Genomic DNA, 22,157 nt, shown 5'->3' on the forward strand with positions numbered 1-22,157 from the left:
AGGTTCCCGCCAAGATGTACGGCATTTTGCGGGGGGCGTGGTCATCCATGTCGGAGGCGGAGCCTGTCTCTGCATCCCAGGAGACTGGAAAGAAGAACTCTACAGCACCAATCCTAAAACCGGCAACACTTGTACATGAAGCAAAAGACCCAGCCAGCCCAGCCTGTAATACAAGGGAGAGTGTAGGCAAGAGTGAAAGTGAAAGCAAAAATGGTAATGTGCAGAATGTGAGTTATGGTAGTGTGCATAAGTTGTGGTAGCAGTGTGGATGAGTGGGGTGCAAGGGAGGGGTGCAAGCGGCATGCTGGAGAGGGGTGCAAGTGGCGTGCAAGAGAGGGGTGCTAGTGAAATACAGGTGAGGAGTGGTAGTGGAATGCTAGAGAGAGGTTTGGTGGCTGACACCTCGGTTAAGAATGAGGGTCCTGGTATGGGGTCTAGGCCAGGTTCTGGTTCGACTGCCCCCCGGTAGTGGCTGCTTCTCCCAGAAGCTATGCCAGCGTCACTGCCGGGGGATCCCCATCTCCGTCTGGCTCTGGGGGTCACTTACAACAGCGCCTCCTGGAGGCTCTACGTAGGGGAGACAGGACAATCCATGTAGAGGGGAGGGGTGAGGTTGACCTGTCTTTTTGGATAGAAAGACATGGCTTAGGCGCCTTCCGAGAACAAAACGGGGAGGTGGTCTGGTCCCTTCCGACATCCGGGCAGGAAAGTGGCCATAGGAATGTGGTCCGTTTAGTGTGGAGGGGCGAGGATGCATGTCCGCCTCGGGGAAAGGTGGTTGAGCTCCTCCTCCAAATGGAATTCAGGGCAAGTGACATCTTTGCCCTGATCCACCCCTACGGTACTTCCGAGTTTTACATCAGCTTCGTTCGGCCGGAGGGTTTGGAACTTTTCTGGTCGAACTATGAGGTGGTGAAAAGCGAGCCCGGCTGGCGGGATTTTGCCATAAAGGCGATATCCCGTCAGAATTTGGTCAGGAAAGTGACCGTTTTGACACGTAACGAGTCACTTTCTTGCTATGACATCATGACCTGGCTCAGCAGATATGGTGATGTGACGGACATGCCGAAAAAGAACTATGACGAACATGGGATCTGGTCTGGGGCCTGGACGTTTTCCGTCAAACTTCAACGTTCGGGGAGCACTGTTGCCCACATCCCATCAGCTGCTTTTCTTGGGAGAGACAGAATCCAAATTTTCTACCAGGGGCAGCCTAAGGTCTGTCACAGGTGTGGCAGCCTCACTCACTTTAGCGCAGCCTGTACCGTGCAGGTCTGTGCTCTATGCGGTGGGGTAGGTCATCTTGCCGCATCCTGTAGGCAGATCAGGTGTCATCTATGTGGTGTCTTAGGACACCCTTTCAGCCGTTGCCCTAGCGCCTTTGCCCGTGCGACGGTCACCTTGGCTGGGGAGAGCAGTAATGTTGCCTCAGCTGGGGAGGGCACGAGTGCGGGTGAAGGTGCAACAGGGTCAGTGAGGAGGAAAAGTCCCGCCAAGCTGAGGCGGGAGGCTAATCGGAAGAGGAGCAGGGAACTGGAGAGTTCCCATGTGGCAGGGGTAGCTTCTGGCCCTGCTCCAGAGGTTAGTCCTGAAACTGCTGAGGCCCTGGAGGAGAATGTGCTGGATGAGGAAATTAGGAAAATCTGTAGAGAAGAGGGCAGCAAGGCTGATCTTTCCGATTCCTCCCACTATGAAAGTGTGGATGAGGAGGGTGAAGAGAGGCCAAAAAAGAAGGGCAGTAAAGGGAGAAAGAAGAGGTCGGAGCCCTCTAGTCCCCATGCTACAGACCAGGTCCCAAGCGGAAGCTTACCTGCCCCCCCTCTGATTGATCTGTCTAATCGGTACTCTGTCCTTGAAGACATCTCCTCCCCTTCCTTGGAGGAGGGGCTCGAGGATGGGGTGCTTGAAGTGGGGGAGCCTCCAGGGGGAACTGGGCCCTGTCCTGATGGGGCAATTTCCTCATGGGATGGGGCCAAACCGGAGCCAGGTGGAGATGGGGATTCAAAAATGGACCTGTCAGAATCAAAAAAACGGTCCAAAGAGAAGGAAGCCTCCTCATCTGGGGATGAGGGGGTGAAGAAAAAGCAGAAATGAGGGGGTTAGGGTCGTCTAACTGGCATCTATTAACTGGCATCTGGCATCTATTAACTGTGCCAGCATAAAGTCTGATACGGCTAGATTTGCAGCCTTTGATTTTCTCAGCCGTGTTGATGCCGACATTTTCTTTTTTACAAGAGACCAGGTTGTCAGATCTAGCCTCCCTGGTAAAAGCCAGGAGAGAGTGGAGGCGCAGCCCCTCCCACTGGTCTCTTGCGGCTGAGTCGTATAGTGGGGTGGCGGTCCTTTTTACCGCTCCCGTTGAATGCAGACGGGTTATTGAGTTAGAAATGAGAAGGTGCCTGATCTTAGATATCCTCATGAAGGGGCAAGAGCTCCGGCTTATTAACATCTACGCCCCACAAACCAAGTGGGACCGTAAAGATCTCTTTATAAGGATTAAGCCCTTTCTTTTTACAAGCCAGCAGGTGATCTTTGGAGGGGATTTCAATACTGTCACGAGATCCCAAGATAGGAGAGGCTCCAATGGTCCGCTGACTTGTGATAGTGTGGCATTGATTAGCATAGCTAGAGAAGCTCGCCTAGAGGATGCCCACATCCGGAGCCCCTCAGGCCACGCGGGTTTCACCTATCATCGAGGTAGCTGCAGGTCTAGAATAGACAGGTTTTATTTGAAGGAGGAAGCCGTCTCTTCTGCAGTGTCCGTGGTTGAGGTGGAGTTCTCCGATCACTGTATGATTTCTTTTTCCCTGAATGTTTCAGAGACCCCTCGGATGGGTAAAGGTTATTGGAAGCTGAATTCGGCCCTCCTGGAGGAAGCGGAGGTAAGACAGTCCTTTGAGGATTTTCTTCAGAGTCAGGTACCTTTACTGGACCTTTGTAGTAGTAAGTCAGAGTGGTGGGAGATATACAAGAAGAGGGTTGCAGGGTTCTTCCGCCAGCTCTCGAGCCTCAGGTCCCTGAACAGGTATCGCCTGTATCAGGGACTGAGGAGGAAACTCGAGCTTCTTGTTTCGACTGGAGGTAGCCGAGAGGATATCTCCAGAGTGAAGTCCTTGCTGATGAGGTGTCAGTACGATAGACACGCATCTTTGGTTTTTGAGAGGGATTTCGGGAAATACCGCTCGCCCGACCCTTACAGAAACTGTAAGATGTCAGTGAGTAGTAAAGTCATTTCAGGACTGATCGATACTACAGGATCTCTGAATCGGTCCAGATCAGGGATCTTGGAGGTCGTCAGATCCTTTTACTCGCACCTCTTGGGAAGGAAGGATGTAGATCGAGACAGGATGTCGGCTTTCCTGGCTGAAACCATTCCTGAGCCAGGGGTAGACCCCTCTCTTGATGTTTTGGCAGAAGAAATCAGGGAAGAGGAAGTGAGACTGGCGATCGAGGGGCTTGCCCCCAAGAAGTCGCCAGATCCGGATGGCTTAACATCAGAGTGGTACAGGACCTTTAAGGAGTCTTTAGGTCCCCTCTTGACTGAGGTATTCAATGAGTGTCTCTCCTCGGGCACTCTGCCTAGGTCAATGAGGAGGTCAGCCCTGATTCTTCTCTCAAAGGGTAAAGATCCTAGCCGGATTGAGAATTGGAGACCCATAGCTCTTCACAATACGGACAGGAAGGTTCTGGCCAAGATACTGTTTAATCGGCTGGTGAAGTTTGCACCCCGGCTCCTTTCGGGGGCTCAGCACTGCTCTGTTCCAGGCCGAAGCACCTTAAGTGCGGTCCTTAGTGTCAGGGGGGCAGTGGAGCGGAGTAGTGCGGGTCTCTGGAAGAGGTACTTGCTGTCCCTGGATCAGGCCAAAGCATTTGATCGGGTGAACCATGACTACCTCTGGTCCGTCCTCCTGAGATATGGCTTACCGTGTACTTTTGTTAATTGGCTTAAGATCTTGTATACAGGGGCAGAGAGTTTCTCGCTGGTGAACGGTTGGTCTGGCCACTTTTTTGAGGTGGGGTCTGGAGTCCGTCAGGGTTGTCCTTTGAGCCCGCTTTTATACGTGTTCGCAATCGACCCCTTCGTCCGGAGGGTAGATTGTGGGCCGTTGGCGGGAGTCTGGCGGAGTTGGATGTTGCCCAGAGAGTGGTGGCGTACGCTGATGATGTCACCATTTTCGTGTCCTCGAGAAAGGAGGTTGATGTGGTGATGTCGGAGGTGGAACGCTACTCGGAGGCATCCGGGTCTAAGATCAACCGGGATAAGTGTGAAAGTCTTTGGCTGGGAGGGGGAGATCCCACGTTTGATCTCCCGGACACCCTTCCAGGGCCCCAAGAGTCAGCAAAAATTCTGGGCATCACATTCGGCCAGGATGATTATCCCACCAAAAACTGGGATGGTAAGCTCCAGGATGCCACTCAGAAGGTGGACCAGTGGAAGGGTTGGTCTATGACCCTCAGGGAAAGGGTACACCTGATCAAATCGTACCTGCTCCCCTTGTTTATCTATCTGGGCAGCGTATGTATCTTGCCAGAGTCTTACTACACTAGGGTCTACAGCCTGTTTTTCCAACTGTTATGGGGGAACAGGATGAACCTAGTCAAGAGGGAGGTTACGTACCGCACGAGGAGACTGGGGGGTTTATCTATGGTAAACCCTGTGGTGTTCTTAAGGAACACCTTCTTGAAAGCCAACATCTCAAACCTCTGGTCAGAGAGGGCTCCTCCGTGGGTACTCTCCTGCAGGGAATGGTTTTGGCCTTTCTTCCAGGAATGGGAGACAGGAGGGCAAGTGAAGGACCTCCGTACGCCCCATGGATATCTTCCGGCTTACGCTACCCCGACTCTGAAGGCGATACGTTGTGGGGTCTGGGAGTGTGGGAGATCAGGACCCAGTCAAGGCAGTTCCTTGACAAACGGGTTCTGTTGACCCACTTCCAGAAGCCTCTGGCGCTCAGGGACTGCCCAGGTCGGGATCTGAGGGTGGGGTTGTATCTTTTAAACATGAAAAGGATCCCCCAGAAGTTTTGGGACTTGGCCTGGCGCTGCTTTCAGGGGAAGCTATATGTGAGGGACAATTTGAAGTGTAGGAGATCTGATAACCTCGGGTGTCCCCGAGAAGAGTGCGGGGACATGCTGGAAAGCATGGACCATTTCCTGCTTCATTGTCCCTTTAATATAGGGGTCTACAATCGGGTGGGCGCTTCCATCGGCTGGAGTCAACTTGCCGGCCTTACCTATCCGGAGTGGGCTTATGGGGCATTTAGGACCCTGGGTGGCCGTGATCGGGGCACTTTATTCTTAGTCAGTTTAGTGGTTAGGTACTACATGTGGAATGCACGGTGTTTAGTATCTACACAGCGGAAAGTCCTCTCCGAGGTGGAGGTCTGTAGGAATATCACTGGTGACCTCGGGAAGATCAGGTCTTTGGAGTATGGCAGTCTTGGTACCAGTAGGGCTTCTCTCCTATGGAGAGGGTTTTCTTTTCATGTGCCCTAGGTACTAGACCTTTTGGGTAGAGTACCCTTGATTTGGTTAGGGACAGTGATGTAGGGACAGGGTTAGGGTGATAGTAGGGTCAGTTTATTTTTAGGGATAATGGTAGGGAGAGAGGTAGGGTGGAGTTAGGGAAATAATGTAAATATTTTGTATGTATCAGGATTGCCATCCTTCTTCCTGGTGGTGGGCTAATGCATGTGCACCATAGCTTTTTGTTTTGTTTTCAGATGTTAAGGTTAGGAAGGCTTACAGGCACCGAACTTGGGCCTAAAGTGGGTTGTATTGTTTGTTTATGTATATTGTAATGCTGATAATGATAAAGTTGGTTGGGAGGAGTTCTAGGTTGGGAGGGTGTATTTGTGGGCAGTGGTGGTTGTTTGTTTTAGTGGACCTGGCATGGGTCAGTTATGAACTGGACATTGAGGACTATGAACTGTAAGGACTCTGACCCATGTACAGGAGGGCGGGTGGTGTGGGTGAAGGGACAGTTTAGTGTAGGTTGTTTTATTGTATTTGTAGGTGTGTTTTCTGTATATTTAGGTATATATAGGTTATATGTATAATATGTTCTAATTTTGTTTATCTTATATTATGGCAGTCGAACCAGTTGTTATTTTTGTAGTAATTTTTCTTTGGTATTTTTGTATCCCGTAGTGGATTTCGTTTTTCTTTGGTCTAGGTCTTCTTTTCCCCAAGTTTGGGTGTTTTTGAGTTATAGATTTAATTTTCTTTCTTAACAATTAGGGAAGAAAAAGAAAAAAAAGTATGTGTATATATACATATATATATATATATATATATATATATATATATATATATATATATATATTTGTGTTCGGGGCTTCACACTCGTGCTCGTGGTTATAGTAATACATACGTACCTTTATGGAAACATTACACTAAACCTAACGGTCAGATTTGTGCCCAATGACCGCGACAGAGGGCACGCCTTTAGTGGGCAAAAATGAACCTGGTAGGAATAAAAGGGGGCAAAAATAAACTGTTAGAAAATGACACAGCATGCTACCTGACTGACCTGGGGATGATAACCTTGTGGAGCCATATCTCTTGTAGTCAACTACCCTCGAATAGGCAACTTGCCTGACTAAACCACACCTTCAACTGACAAGCTGCCTACTCAGTGATCTTGGGAGTGACGCCCCGCTGCGATTTACCGACCCTTAGATGGCCAACATGCCCGTAGACATGACCAGTCCCCGCGCAACCTACATGCCCATGGATGCTAGGGTTCTATACGTGAACCATCATGCCTGCGGACTAAACAGATCCCGCGTACCATCGTGACTATGGATGTGTCAGATCCTGCGCAACCATTGTGACTATGGACCTGAGGCTTTTTAATTTCATCTGATTTATTATATTTCCGTTCTTTGCAACCACCTGTGTGTCATGAAATTATTTCTGTGAAAACAACGTGTCCGTGACAATACCTTCGCAGTGTATGCTCCTGCAGGCGTGGCAGGTATGAAGCGTACACAAGCACCTACGTGTCGTGATGTAGTTGCTTGGAAGACATGTTCGTAATAACAATTGCGCAGTGCCCTCCCCTGCAGATGTGGCAGGTAGAACGGGTATACAACAGCCTGTGAAGCGTGATGATGTTGCTCTGAAGACGTGTCAGTAGCAACGATTACATGGTGCATCCCGCTGCAGACGTGGCAGGTATATCGGGTATACAACAGCCTATGACTCGAGATGTTATTGCTCTGAAGATGAGTCAGTAACAATAACCTGCATGGTGCCTCCCCCTGCAAACGTGGCAGGCATAACGGGTAAACAACCACCTATGTGTCGAAACATTATTGCTCTGAAGATGTGTCAGTAACAATAACTTGTGTAGTGCCTCCCCCTGCAGACGTGGCAGGCATAGCGGGTAAACCACCACCTATGTGTCGTATAGTTATTGCTCTGAAGATGTGTCAGTAGCAATAACCTGCGTGGTGCCTCCCCCTGCAGACGTGGCAGGCATAAAGGGTAAGCAACCACCTGTGTGTCGTAATGTTATTGCTCTGAAGAGGAGTCAGTAACAATAACCTGCATGGTGCCTCCCCCAGCAGACGTGGCAGGCATAACGAGTAAACAACCACCTATGTGTCGAAATAGTATTGCTCTGAGATATGTCAGTAACAATAACTTGTGTAGTGCCTCCCCCTGCAGATGTGGAAGGCATAGCGGGTAAACCACCACCTATGTGTCGTATAGTTATTGCTCTGAATATGTCATTAGCAATTATTTGTGTCATAACGACCCCTGCAGACGTAGCAGGCATAACAGGTAAACCAACCACCTGTGTCGTATAGTTCTTGCTCTGAAGACATGTCAGTAGCAACTAACTATGTGATACCGAACCCTGCGGACGTGGCAGGCATAGTTGGTAACAATCACCTGTCTGTCGAGATGTTGCTCAGAAGGTGTATCGTATGTTGAGAAACCGCTTATGTGTCATGATGTTATTGCTTGAGACGTGTCTGCGACAACTTATTGAAGAGGCTGACTATCAGATGCCAGCGTGTAGTGCTAACATGTAATCGTGATACTTACTTGGTGACTACCAGGGTGCAACTACTCCAGTAACCTGTATGACCTATCAGCTGCGGAAACCAGTATAACCGCGTGGTGGCGTATACCCGTGATACTAACTGTGTGGTGGCAATAAGTGAGACTGTCTTGGTGGCGTACATCACACCATTAGAAAGTGGTTGTATTCGGAACTTGCGGTGAACTAACAGATGTGTGGAAGACACGTGCGTGCTTCCAACGTCTAACACCCGCGCAGGGTGACGGCTATAGTAGTGAGAGTGTATTTGTTAAATGTAACGATGTGACGGAACAGTCAGGAGTATGCCTGTAAATTCTAGCATCGTCATCTGTGTGTAACCGAACCGAACTGATGCAAGATAATGACCTGTGTATCATGCTGCAATCGAACTTACATTATTGTATTATATCCAAGTATGTATGCCCTGAGAGAATGCTGTGTGGTTACATAACGTGAATACTACAAATGTATGACACAGCATGCTATGAGCGTATGTGCCATGTAACGCTATGGACATGTGTACCGAGATGCGTGAAGTACCGTATAAGCTATGACCGTGTAAGTGCTTTGGCGTGTGCATGGTATGACTATGAGTGTATGAGCCGTATTCAACGAGCACATTTACCTAATGATTATGTGAAAGTATACAGAGCATAGATGCCGATCACTGTGCATAGTACTACTATGAGCGTGTGAGCACCCGAACAGCACCGACGCCACAAGCACACATGCAGCACCACTGCCATGGGCATGAAACACAAAGCCCGGAGCGCGTGCGTAGCACCAATGCCAAGGATGCATGTGCCATATAATACAATGAACGTGTGAACAAAAGAGCGTGTGAGCCGTGTGATGCCAAGAACGTGTGAACAGTGTACATGCTATGAGCGCGGGAATGGTATAAAGTCAACAAATTCCCAGTACAAATGCCACGAGCGAATGGCAGTGTGAAAGCTATGAACGTACCACAGTATAATACCATGGGCAATGGACAGTATGAATGCCATGAGCGTGAAGACCGTAACGCCACAACATATGAACCAGTATAAACTGTGTGTGAACCATCTGAAGCCCCGAGCTTGTGAAACCTGAACAGTATGAACACTATAAGCATGCACTCGGTATGAATGCCATAAGCCTATGCAGAGTATAACTGGCACGAGCGTAACGACAGTATAACTACTATGTCTCACGACCAGTATGAATGCCACCATCATATCGACAGTATGTACCTTGAGTGAATGAATACCATGAGCACCTAACAACGTATAGCCATGACATACAGACTGTAAAAAATCTTGAGCATACGCACAGCATGAATGCCATAACGGAGCGAGCAATAGCAGTGGCATAAGTGTAGAACAGCATGAATACTATGTGCGCCCGCCCAGTGGGTGTTCCACAGCATGTACATGGAATGTCATGAATGTAAGAACGGTGTGAATGCCATGTATGAACAGCATGAAACAGTGTAGAAGCCCTGAACATAACAGTATGGATGTCCGGTAGAACAGTATGGATGCGTGCGGTATAAAAGACTTGATAGTTTGAATGTCAAGAGCACGAAATGTTATGATTGTGTGTACAGTAAGCCAAGAGCGTATACACAGTATAAATGCCATAAACGTGAGGACGGTATAAGCAATTGAGCGTGTGAATCGAGTGAAATGCTGTGAGCGTATGAACAGTATAACGCCACGAGCCTATGGACACTATACAAGCCATGAGTGAAAAGAAAGCCATGAGCGTGTGAACCGTATAACTGCTGTGAGCGGATGGACAGTGTAAATGCCGTGAGTGCCTGTACAGTATGGAAAACCCTGAGCGTGTGAACAGCATGAATGCCATGAGCGTGTGAACAGCATGAATGCCATGAGCGTGTGAACAGCATGAATGCCATGAGCGTGTGAACAGCATGAATGCCATGAGCGTGTGAACAGCATGAATGCCATGAGCGTGTGAACAGCATGAATGCCATGAGCGTGTGAACAGCATGAATGCCATGAGCGTGTGAACAGCATGAATGCCATGAGCGTGTGAACAGCATGAATGCCATGAGCGTGTGAACAGCATGAATGCCATGAGCGTGTGAACAGCATGAATGCCATGAACTTGTTAAACAATATGACACCATTCCACATGCTTGTCATGGTAATGCATTGAATTTGATTAGTTGTATCCTCTGTTTGTGGTATGCGTCCGTAAGTGTGTGCCCTGATGTGGCTATCTTAGACGGCTTGAGCGAGATGGATTTTATTTTTTTTTTACTTTTTTAAGTGTGGTATAACTATATCGTGGTGCATGTATGTGGTATAACTATATCGTGGTGCATGTATGTGGTATAACTATATCGTGGTGTATGTGTGTGGTATAACTATATCGTGGTGTATGTATGTGGTATAACTATATCGTGGTGCATGTGTGTGGTATAACTATATCGTGGTGTATGTGTGTGGTATAACTATATCGTGGTGTATGTATGTGGTATAACTATATCGTGGTGCATGTGTGTGGTATAACTATATCGTGGTGTATGTGTGTGGTATAACTATAACGTGGTGTATGTGTGTGGTATAACTATAACGTGGTGTATGTGTGTGGTATAACTATATCGTGGTGTATGTGTGTGGTATAACTATAACGTGGTGTATGTGTGTGGTATGACTATATCGTGGTGTATGTGTGTGGTATAACTATAACGTGGTGTATGTGTGTGGTATAACTATATCGTGGTGCATGTATGTGGTATAACTATATCGTGGTGCATGTATGTGGTATAACTATATCGTGGTGTATGTGTGTGGTATAACTATATCGTGGTGTATGTATGTGGTATAACTATATCGTGGTGTATGTATGTGGTATAACTATATCGTGGTGTATGTGTGTGGTATAACTATATCGTGGTGTATGTGTGTGGTATAACTATATCGTGGTGTATGTGTGTGGTATGACTATAACGTGGTGTATGTGTGTGGTATGACTATAACGTGGTGTATGTATGTGGTATGACTATAACGTGGTGTATGTGTGTGGTATAACTATTTCGTGGTGTATGTGTGTGGTATAACTATATCGTGGTGTATGTGTGTGGTATAACTATATCGTGGTGCCTGTATGTGGTATAACTATATCGTGGTGTATGTGTGTGGTATAACTATATCGTGGTGTATGTGTGTGGTATAACTATATCGTGGTGTATGTATGTGGTATAACTATATCGTGGTGTATGTATGTGGTATAACTATATCGTGGTGTATGTATGTGGTATAATTATCTCATGGTGCCTGTATGTGGTATAACTATATCGTGGTGCATGTGTGTGGTATAACTATATCGTGGTGTATGTATGTGGTATAACTATATCGTGGTGTATGTATGTGGTATAACTATATCGTGGTGTATGTATGTGGTATAACTATATCGTGGTGTATGTATGTGGTATAATTATATCGTGGTGTATGTATGTGGTATAACTATATCGTGGTGTATGTGTGTGGTATAACTATATCGTGGTGCATGTATGTGGTATAACTATATCGTGGTGTATGTATGTGGTATAACTATATCGTGGTGTATGTATGTGGTATAACTATATCGTGGTGTATGTATGTGGTATAACTATATCGTTGTGCATGTATGTGGTATAACTATATCGTGGTGCATGTATGTGGTATAACTATATCGTGGTGCATGTATGTGGTATAACTATATCGTGGTATATGTGTGTGGTATAACTATATCGTGGTGTATGTGTGTGGTATAACTATATCGTGGTGCATGTGTGTGGTATAACTATATCGTGGTGCATGTGTGTGGTATAACTATATCGTGGTGCATGTATGTGGTATAACTATATCGTGGTGCATGTATGTGGTATAACTATATCGTGGTGTATGTGTGTGGTATGACTATAACGTGGTGCATGTGTGTGGTATGACTATAACGTGGTGCATGTGTGTGGTATAACTATATCGTGGTGCATGTGTGTGGTATAACTATATCGTGGTGCATGTGTGTGGTATAACTATATCGTGGTGCATGTGTGTGGTATAACTATATCGTGGTGCATGTGTGTGGTATAACTATATCGTGGTGCATGTGTGTGGTATAACTATATCGTGGTGCATGTGTGTGGTATAACTATATCGTGGTGCATGTATGTGGTATAACTATATCGTGGTGCATGTATGTGGTATAACTATATCGTGGTGCATGTATGTGGTATAACTATATCGTGGTGCATGTATGTGGTATAACTATATCGCGGTGCATGTATGTGGTATAACTATATCGTGGTGTATGTATGTGGTATAACTATATCGTGGTGTATGTATGTGGTATAACTATATCGTGGTGTATGTATGTGGTATGACTATATCGTGGTGTATGTGTGTGGTATGACTATAACGTGGTGTATGTATGTGGTATAACTATATCGTGGTATATGTATGTGGTATAACTATATCGTGGTGTATGTGTGTGGTATAACTATAACGTGGTGTATGTGTGTGGTATAACTATATCGTGGTGTATGTGTGTGGTATAACTATAACGTGGTGTATGTGTGTGGTATAACTATATCGTGGTGTATGTGTGTGGTATAACTATATCGTGGTGCATGTGTGTGGTATAACTATATCGTGGTGTATGTGTGTGGTATAACTATAACGTGGTGTATGTGTGTGGTATAACTATAACGTGGTGTATGGGTGTGGTATAACTATATCGTGGTGTATGTGTGTGGTATAACTATAACGTGGTGTATGTGTGTGGTATGACTATATCGTGGTGTATGTGTGTGGTATAACTATAACGTGGTGTATGTGTGTGGTATAACTATATCGTGGTGTATATGTGGTATAACTATATCGTGGTGTATGTATGTGGTATAACTATATCGTGGTGCATGTATGTGGTATAACTATATCGTGGTGTATGTGTGTGGTATAACTATATCGTGGTGTATGTATGTGGTATAACTATATCGTGGTGTATGTATGTGGTATAACTATATCGTGGTGTATGTGTGTGGTATAACTATATCGTGGTGTATGTGTGTGGTATAACTATATCGTGGTGTATGTGTGTGGTATGACTATAACGTGGTGTATGTATGTGGTATAACTATATCGTGGTGTATGTATGTGGTATAACTATATCGTTGTGCATGTATGTGGTATAACTATATCGTGGTGCATGTATGTGGTATAACTATATCGTGGTGTATGTGTGTGGTATGACTATAACGTGGTGTATGTATGTGGTATGACTATAACGTGGTGTATGTGTGTGGTATAACTATTTCGTGGTGTATGTGTGTGGTATAACTATTTCGTGGTGTATGTATGTGGTATAACTATATCGTTGTGCATGTATGTGGTATAACTATATCGTGGTGTATGTGTGTGGTATGACTATAACGTGGTGTATGTATGTGGTATGACTATAACGTGGTGTATGTGTGTGGTATAACTATTTCGTGGTGTATGTGTGTGGTATAACTATATCGTGGTGTATGTGTGTGGTATAACTATATCGTGGTGCCTGTATGTGGTATAACTATATCGTGGTGTATGTGTGTGGTATAACTATATCGTGGTGTATGTGTGTGGTATAACTATATCGTGGTGTATGTATGTGGTATAACTATATCGTGGTGTATGTATGTGGTATAACTATATCGTGGTGTATGTATGTGGTATAATTATCTCATGGTGCCTGTATGTGGTATAACTATATCGTGGTGCATGTGTGTGGTATAACTATATCGTGGTGTATGTATGTGGTATAACTATATCGTGGTGTATGTATGTGGTATAACTATATCGTGGTGTATGTATGTGGTATAACTATATCGTGGTGTATGTATGTGGTATAACTATATCGTGGTGTATGTATGTGGTATAACTATATCGTTGTGCATGTATGTGGTATAACTATATCGTGGTGCATGTATGTGGTATAACTATATCGTGGTGCATGTATGTGGTATAACTATATCGTGGTATATGTGTGTGGTATAACTATATCGTGGTGTATGTGTGTGGTATAACTATATCGTGGTGCATGTGTGTGGTATAACTATATCGTGGTGCATGTGTGTGGTATAACTATATCGTGGTGCATGTATGTGGTATAACTATATCGTGGTGCATGTGTGTGGTATAACTATATCGTGGTGCATGTGTGTGGTATAACTATATCGTGGTGCATGTGTGTGGTATAACTATATCGTGGTGCATGTGTGTGGTATAACTATATCGTGGTGCATGTGTGTGGTATAACTATATCGTGGTGCATGTGTGTGGTATAACTATATCGTGGTGCATGTGTGTGGTATAACTATATCGTGGTGCATGTGTGTGGTATGACTATATCGTGGTGCATGTATGTGGTATAACTATATCGTGGTGTATGTGTGTGGTATAACTATATCGTGGTGCATGTGTGTGGTATAACTATATCGTGGTGCATGTGTGTGGTATAACTATATCGTGGTGCATGTGTGTGGTATGACTATATCGTGGTGCATGTGTGTGGTATGACTATATCGTGGTGCATGTGTGTGGTATGACTATATCGTGGTGCATGTATGTGGTATAACTATATCGTGGTGCATGTATGTGGTATAACTATATCGTGGTGCATGTATGTGGTATAACTATATCGTGGTGCATGTATGTGGTATAACTATATCGTGGTGCATGTATGTGGTATAACTATATCGTGGTGCATGTATGTGGTATAACTATATCGCGGTGCATGTATGTGGTATAACTATATCGTGGTGTATGTATGTGGTATAACTATATCGTGGTGTATGTATGTGGTATAACTATATCGTGGTGTATGTATGTGGTATGACTATATCGTGGTGTATGTGTGTGGTATAACTATAACGTGGTGTATGTATGTGGTATAACTATATCGTGGTATATGTATGTGGTATAACTATATCGTGGTGTATGTATGTGGTATAACTATAACGTGGTGTATGTATGTGGTATAACTATATCGTGGTATATGTATGTGGTATAACTATATCGTGGTGTATGTATGTTGTATAATTATCTCATGGTGCCTGTATGTGGTATAACTATATCGTGGTGTATGTATGTGGTATAACTATATCGTGGTGTATGTATGTGGTATAACTATATCGTGGTGTATGTGTGTGGTATAACTATATCGTGGTGCATGTATGTGGTATAACTATATCGTGGTGTATGTGTGTGGTATAACTATATCGCGGTGCATGTGTGTGGTATAACTATATCGCGGTGCATGTGTGTGGTATAACTATATCGCGGTGCATGTATGTGGTATAACTATATCGCGGTGCATGTGTGTGGTATAACTAAATCGCGGTGCATGTGTGTGGTATAACTATATCGCGGTGCATGTATGTGGTATAACTATATCGTGTTGCATGTATGTGGTATAACTAAATCGCGGTGCATGTGTGTGGTATAACTATATCGCGGTGCATGTGTGTGGTATAACTATATCGCGGTGCATGTGTGTGGTATAACTATATCGTGTTGCATGTATGTGGTATAACTAAATCGCGGTGCATGTATGTGGTATAACTAAATCGCGGTGCATGTGTGTGGTATAACTATATCGCGGTGCATGTATGTGGTATAACTATATCGTGGTGCATGTATGTGGTATAACTATATCGTGGTGCATGTATGTGGTATAACTATCGTGTTGCATGCGTGCAATGATTTGTGTGATGTGTGCACAGCAATTATGTTGAAGCACCCGCGTGGGACATCCGTATCTTGTTATAATTGTCACCGCTACATAAGATTTATGAAGGAACAACTATGTACTGGAGTATGGCGATACGTACGTCAGTTGCCCCCTACGCTCATCACAGAAATAACACCAACACACGCTATGAGTGAATGCACGGCAAATGCCAACAGTGAACAAATGGTGTAATGCTGTGGAGGAACTGACAGAAAATGCTATGCATGAACGCAGCACTGCCCAGAGCACGCAACAATGCTGGAGAATGCATAGCAGAAATGCACGCACAAACGCTCTGAGAATACATAGTATAGATGTACACAATGCATGATGATAGTCAGATGATATGATAAATGCATTAACCCCTGAGCAGAAAGCGATATAATGTAAATTAGCTTAAGCAGATGAAGCCTGAAAATGAACCGGGCGGACTGTATGAAATTACCTTGAAATTAAACTAATGTACTGACCGTATTTATACAAAATTAAAACGACCTGTCAGGGTAGGAGGGAGCCAACTATGTTTGAGAGGAGGGGGAATCCCTGAGTGCCGTGACTTGTAGCGTGACCCCACAAACAGTACCGGCGCCAAAGACATCCACTGTGACCCTAAGAATTCCCAACCTCCCAATCAGCTATGGACAGGGGGGGGGGGCAGGCTTAATCCAGCAAGGTATAGGTTAGCTGTGGAATTGCCTGCTGGCCAACAACCCTGCACTGCTCCTGACAACTCGTGGCGTGGCTCGAGCTGGCATCCCCGTGTGAATGAACGGCCCATGTTCCGTTTGCGCAGCATGGCAGTAGCCGGCCATTTACAAAAGTGCGGCACATGATTCACCAGGACCGGGCTGATCGGGGGTCCCCTCGGTCTCCAGCTTACCTCCGGAGCCGAGGATAACGAAGCTACACAACCCCCGATCAGTCCCGGCCACTTACCCCTCTCTCGCTGCCGCTCACTCTATCGGTTCCGGTCAGCTGACTCGACTAGTCAGCTGATCAGCAGTGCAGAACTCGTGGCGTCCGACGGACATCCCGAACGCCCCTCCTGTAGGAGCAGGGGCGTTATATACCCCCGCCCATACCTACCTCTACTAGACGCCCCGCCTGGACGTGTGGGGGGGCGGAGATACTCACGCCCCTCACACAAATTCAGCCAATAGGCTTCCCACATATTAAATTAATGGGGTGTAGTGGGAGTCCTTGTTGTGTGTGTTTTCCCAAGTTTGGGTGTTTTTGAGTTACAGCTAAATAGTGCTATTTTTATGTTTCTTTTTTGGTAATGCAAGTTGAGTATGCATGTGAGTGTAGTTAGATATTTGGTTATGTAAGATGCATTTCTAGTATTTGCTTGGGAAAACTGGGCTGGCCGGTTAGGCAGGATTTATGTTCTTTTATTTGAAATGTAAAGTTTGGGTTTATGTTATTTTATGTTGTTGTTTTCAGTTATGGCAAAGTTTTGCTGGTTTTGTGTTTTGTTATGATTTACATTTTTCTAATAAAAAAGATTTACAGGATATTACACTGTGTTGTGTATGTGCAGTGATATCCCCCCGTGTTGTGTATGTGCAGTGATATCCCCCCTGTGTTGTGTATGTGCAGTGATATCCCCCCCTGTGTTGTGTATGTGCAGTGATATCCCCCCTGTGTTGTGTATGTGCAGTGATATCCCCCCTGTGTTGTGTATGTGCAGTGATATCCCCCCGTGTTGTGTATGTGCAGTGATATCCCCCCCTGTGTTGTGTATGTGCAGTGATATCCCCCCTGTGTTGTGTATGTGCAGTGATATCCCCCCTGTGTTGTGTATGTGCAGTGATATCCCCCCGTGTTGTGTATGTGCAGTGATATCCCCCCCTGTGTTGTGTATGTGCAGTGATATCCCCCCGTGTTGTGTTTATGCAGTGATATCCCCCCCTGTGTTGTGTATGTGCAGTGATATCCCCCTTGATTTGTGTTTGTGCAGTGATATCCTCCCCCATGTTGTGTATGTGCAGTGATATCCCCCCTGTGTTATCTCCCCTGTGTTGTGTTTATGTGCAGTGATATCCTCCCCTGTATTGTGTATGTGCAGTGATATCCTCCCCCCGTGTTGTGTTTGTGTAGTGATATCCCCCCGTGTTGTGTATGTGCAGTGATATACCCCCTGTGTTGTGTATGTGCAGTGATATCCCCCCTGTGTTGTGTATGTGCAGTGATATCCCCCCTGTGTTGTGTATGTGCAGTGATATCCCCCCTGTGTTGTGTATGTGCAGTGATATACCCCCCTGTGTTGTGTATGTGCAGTGATATACCCCCCTGTGTTGTGTATGTGCAGGGATATCCCCCCCTGTATTGTGTATGTGCAGTGATATCCCCCCTGTGTTGTGTATGTGCAGTGATATCCCCCCCTGTGTTGTGTATGTGCAGTGATATACCCCCCTGTGTTGTTTGTGCAGTGATATACCCCCCTGTGTTGTGTATGTGCAGTGATATACCCCCCTGTGTTGTTTGTGCAGTGATATCCTCCCCTGTGTTGTGTATGTGCAGTGATATCCCCCCTGTGTTGTGTATGTGCAGTGATATCCCCCCCTGTGTTGTGTATGTGCAGTGATATACCCCCCTGTGTTGTGTATGTGCAGGGATATCCCCCCCTGTGTTGTGTATGTGCAGTGATATCCCCCCTGTGTTGTGTATGTGCAGTGATATCCTCCCCTGTGTTGTGTATGTGCAGGGATATCCCCCCCTGTGTTGTGTATGTGCAGTGAAATCCCTCCCGTGTTGTGTATGTGCAGTGATATCCCCCCCTGTGTTGTGTATGTGCAGTGATATCCCCCCCTGTGTTGTGTATGTGCAGTGATACCCCCCCCCGTGTTGTGTATGTACAGTGATATCCCCCCCTGTGTTGTGTATGTGCAGTGATATCCTCCCCTGTGTTGTGTATGTGCAGTGATACCCCCCCCCCCGTGTTGTGTATGTACAGTGATATCCCCCCCTGTGTTGTGTATGTGCAGTGATATCCTCCCCCGTGTTGTGTATGTGCAGTGATATCCTCCCCTGTGTTGTGTATGTGCAGTGATATACCCCCCTGTGTTGTGTATGTGCAGTGATATCCCCCCTGTGTTGTGTATGTGCAGTGATATCCCCCCTGTGTTGTGTATGTGCAGTGATATCCTCCCCCGTGTTGTGTTTGTGCAGTGATATCCCCCTCCCGTGTTGTGTATGTGAAGTGATATCCCCCCCCCCTGTGTTGTGTATGTGCAGTGATATCCCCCCTGTGTTGTGTATGTGCAGTGATACCCCCCCCTGTGTTGTGTATGTGCAGTGATATCCCCCCTGTGTTGTGTTTGTGCAGTGATATCCCCCCTGTGTTGTGTATGTGCAGTGATATCCTCCCCCGTGTTGTGTTTGTGCAGTGATATCCCCCTCCCGTGTTGTGTATGTGAAGTGATATCCCCCCTGTGTTGTGTATGTGCAGTGATATCCCCCCCCCTGTGTTGTGTATGTGCAGTGATATCCCCCCCTGTGTTGTGTATGTGCAGTGATATCCTCCCCGTATTGTGTATGTGCAGTGATATCCCCCCTGTGTTGTGTTTGTGCAGTGATATCCCCCCTGTGTTGTGTATGTGCAGTGATATCCCCCCCGTGTTGTGTATGTGCAGTGATATCCCCCCTGTGTTGTGTATGTGCAGTGATATCCTCCCCCCGTGTTGTGTTTGTGTAGTGATATCCCCCCCGTGTTGTGTATGTGCAGTGATATACCCCCCTGTGTTGTGTATGTGCAGTGATATCCCCCTGTGTTGTGTATGTGCAGTGATATCCCCCCCTGTGTTGTGTATGTGCAGTGATATACCCCCCTGTGTTGTGTATGTGCAGTGATATCCCCCCCTGTGTTGTGTATGTGCAGTGATATCTCCCTTGTGTTGTGTATGTGCAGTGATATCCCCCCCTGTGTTGTGTATGTGCAGTGATATCCCCCCCTGTGTTGTGTATGTGCAGTGATATCCCCCCTGTGTTGTGTATGTGCAGTGATATCCCCCCTTGTGTTGTGTATGTGCAGTGATATCCCCCCCTGTGTTGTGTAAGTGCAGTGATATACCCCCCTGTGTTGTGTATGTGCAGGGATATCCCCCCCTGTGTTGTGTATGTTCAGTGATATCCCCCCCTGTATTGTGTATGTTCAGTGATATCCTCCCCTGTATTGTGTATGTGCAGTGATATACCCCCTGTGTTGTGTATGTGCAGTGATATCCTCCCGTGTTGTGTATGTGCAGTGATATCCCCCCCGTGTTGTGTATGTGCAGTGATATACCCCCCTGTGTTGTGTATGTGCAGTGATATACCCCCCTGTGTTGTGTATGTGCAGTGATATCCCCCCCCTGTGTTGTGTATGTGCAGTGATATCCCCCCTGTGTTGTGTATGTGCAGTGATATCCCCCCCTGTGTTGTGTATGTGCAGTGATATCCTCCCCGTATTGTGTATGTGCAGTGATATCCCCCCTGTGTTGTTTGTGCAGTGATATCCCCCCTGTGTTGTGTATGTGCAGTGATATCCCCCCCGTGTTGTGTATGTGTAGTGATATCCCCCCCGTGTTGTGTATGTGCAGTGATATACCCCCCTGTGTTGTGTATGTGCAGTGATATCCCCCCTTGTGTTGTGTATGTGCAGTGATATCCCCCCTGTGTTGTGTATGTGCAGTGATATACCCCCCTGTGTTGTGTATGTGCAGTGATATACCCCCCTGTGTTGTGTATGTGCAGTGATATACCCCCCTGTGTTGTGTATGTGCAGGGATATCCCCCCCTGTGTTGTGTATGTTCAGTGATATCCCCCCTGTGTTGTGTATGTGCAGTGATATCCTCCCCTGTGTTGTGTATGTGCAGTGATATACCCCCCTGTGTTGTGTATGTGCAGTGATATACCCCCCTGTGTTGTGTATGTGCAGTGATACCCCCCCTGTGTTGTGGATGTGCAGGGATATCCCCCCCTGTGTTGTGTATGTGCAGTGATATCCCCCCCTGTGTTGTGTATGTGCAGTGATATCCCCCCCCTGTGTTGTGTTTGTGCAGTGATATCCCCCCCTGTGTTGTGTATGTGCAGTGATATCCCCCCCTGTGTTGTGTTTGTGCAGTAATCTTCCTCTTACCGTTCCTTGTTGAATCTAAGGGAATGCAGCACCGCTGGACGCTTCTGCCTCAGGCTCCAAAAATGAAGTGTGTCGTCGGCACATGCAGTGACCAAGGCGCCCTGCGGGTACAAGGAGACGGGATCACATACTATAGGGCCCCTCACCCAGGTGTAATATCTCTAATACACAGGCTGGCAGGGGTCCATCTGTCTGTGCCGCCACACTCATATATACATTACACGTCATCATCTGTCTGTGCCGTCACTGTCATATATACATTACACGGCCTCATCTGTCTGTGCCGCCACACTCATATATACATTACACGTCATCATCTGTCTGTGCCGTCACTGTCATATATACATTACACGTCATCATCTGTCTGTGCCGTCACTGTCATATATACATTACACGGCCTCATCTGTCTGTGCCGCCACACTCATATATACATTACACGTCATCATCTGTCTGTGCCGTCACTGTCATATATACATTACACGGCCTCATCTGTCTGTGCCGGCACTGTCATATATACATTACACGTCATCATCTGTCTGTGCCGCCACACTCATATATACATTACACGTCATCATCTGTCTGTGCCGGCACTGTCATATATACATTACACGGCCTCATCTGTCTGTGCCGGCACTGTCATATATACATTACACGTCATCATCTGTCTGTGCCGCCACACTCATATATACATTACACGTCATCATCTGTCTGTGCCGGCACTGTCATATATACATTACACGGCCTCATCTGTCTGTGCGTGCACTGTCATATATACATTACACGGCCTCATCTGTCTGTGCCGGCACTGTCATATATACATTACATGTCATCATCTGTCTGTGCCGGCACTGTCATATATACATTACACGTCATCATCTGTCTGTGCTGGCACTGTCATATATACATTACACAGCCTCATCTGTCTGTGCCGGCACGGTCATATATACATTACACGTCGTCATCTGTCTGTGCCGGCACTGTCATATATACATTACACGTCATCCTCTGTCTGTGTCGGCACTGTCATATATACATTACACGTCATCATCTGTCTGTGCCGGCACTGTCATATATACATTACACGTCATCATCTGTCTGTGTCGGCACTGTCATATATACATTACACGGCCTCATCTGTCTGTGGCGGCACTGTCATATATACATTGCACGTCCTCATCTGTCTGTGCCAGCACTGTCATATATACATTACACGTCGTCAT

At 46.2% G+C, this 22,157-nt stretch overlaps 1 protein-coding gene across 1 annotated transcript in view; it reads right to left on the minus strand.

Moving 5' to 3' along the window:
* The window catches only part of STXBP5L (syntaxin binding protein 5L), a 452,679-nt gene that overhangs the window by 295,125 nt on the left and 135,397 nt on the right, over positions 1-22,157 (minus strand). Inside the window, 1 exon segment of the mRNA XM_056554342.1 lies at positions 20,938-21,038. Within this exon segment, the coding sequence (XP_056410317.1) occupies positions 20,938-21,038 (101 nt within the window).

This window comes from Hyla sarda, unplaced genomic scaffold (genome assembly GCF_029499605.1).
Source record: "Hyla sarda isolate aHylSar1 unplaced genomic scaffold, aHylSar1.hap1 scaffold_68, whole genome shotgun sequence".
NCBI classification, from domain to species: domain Eukaryota; kingdom Metazoa; phylum Chordata; class Amphibia; order Anura; family Hylidae; genus Hyla; species Hyla sarda.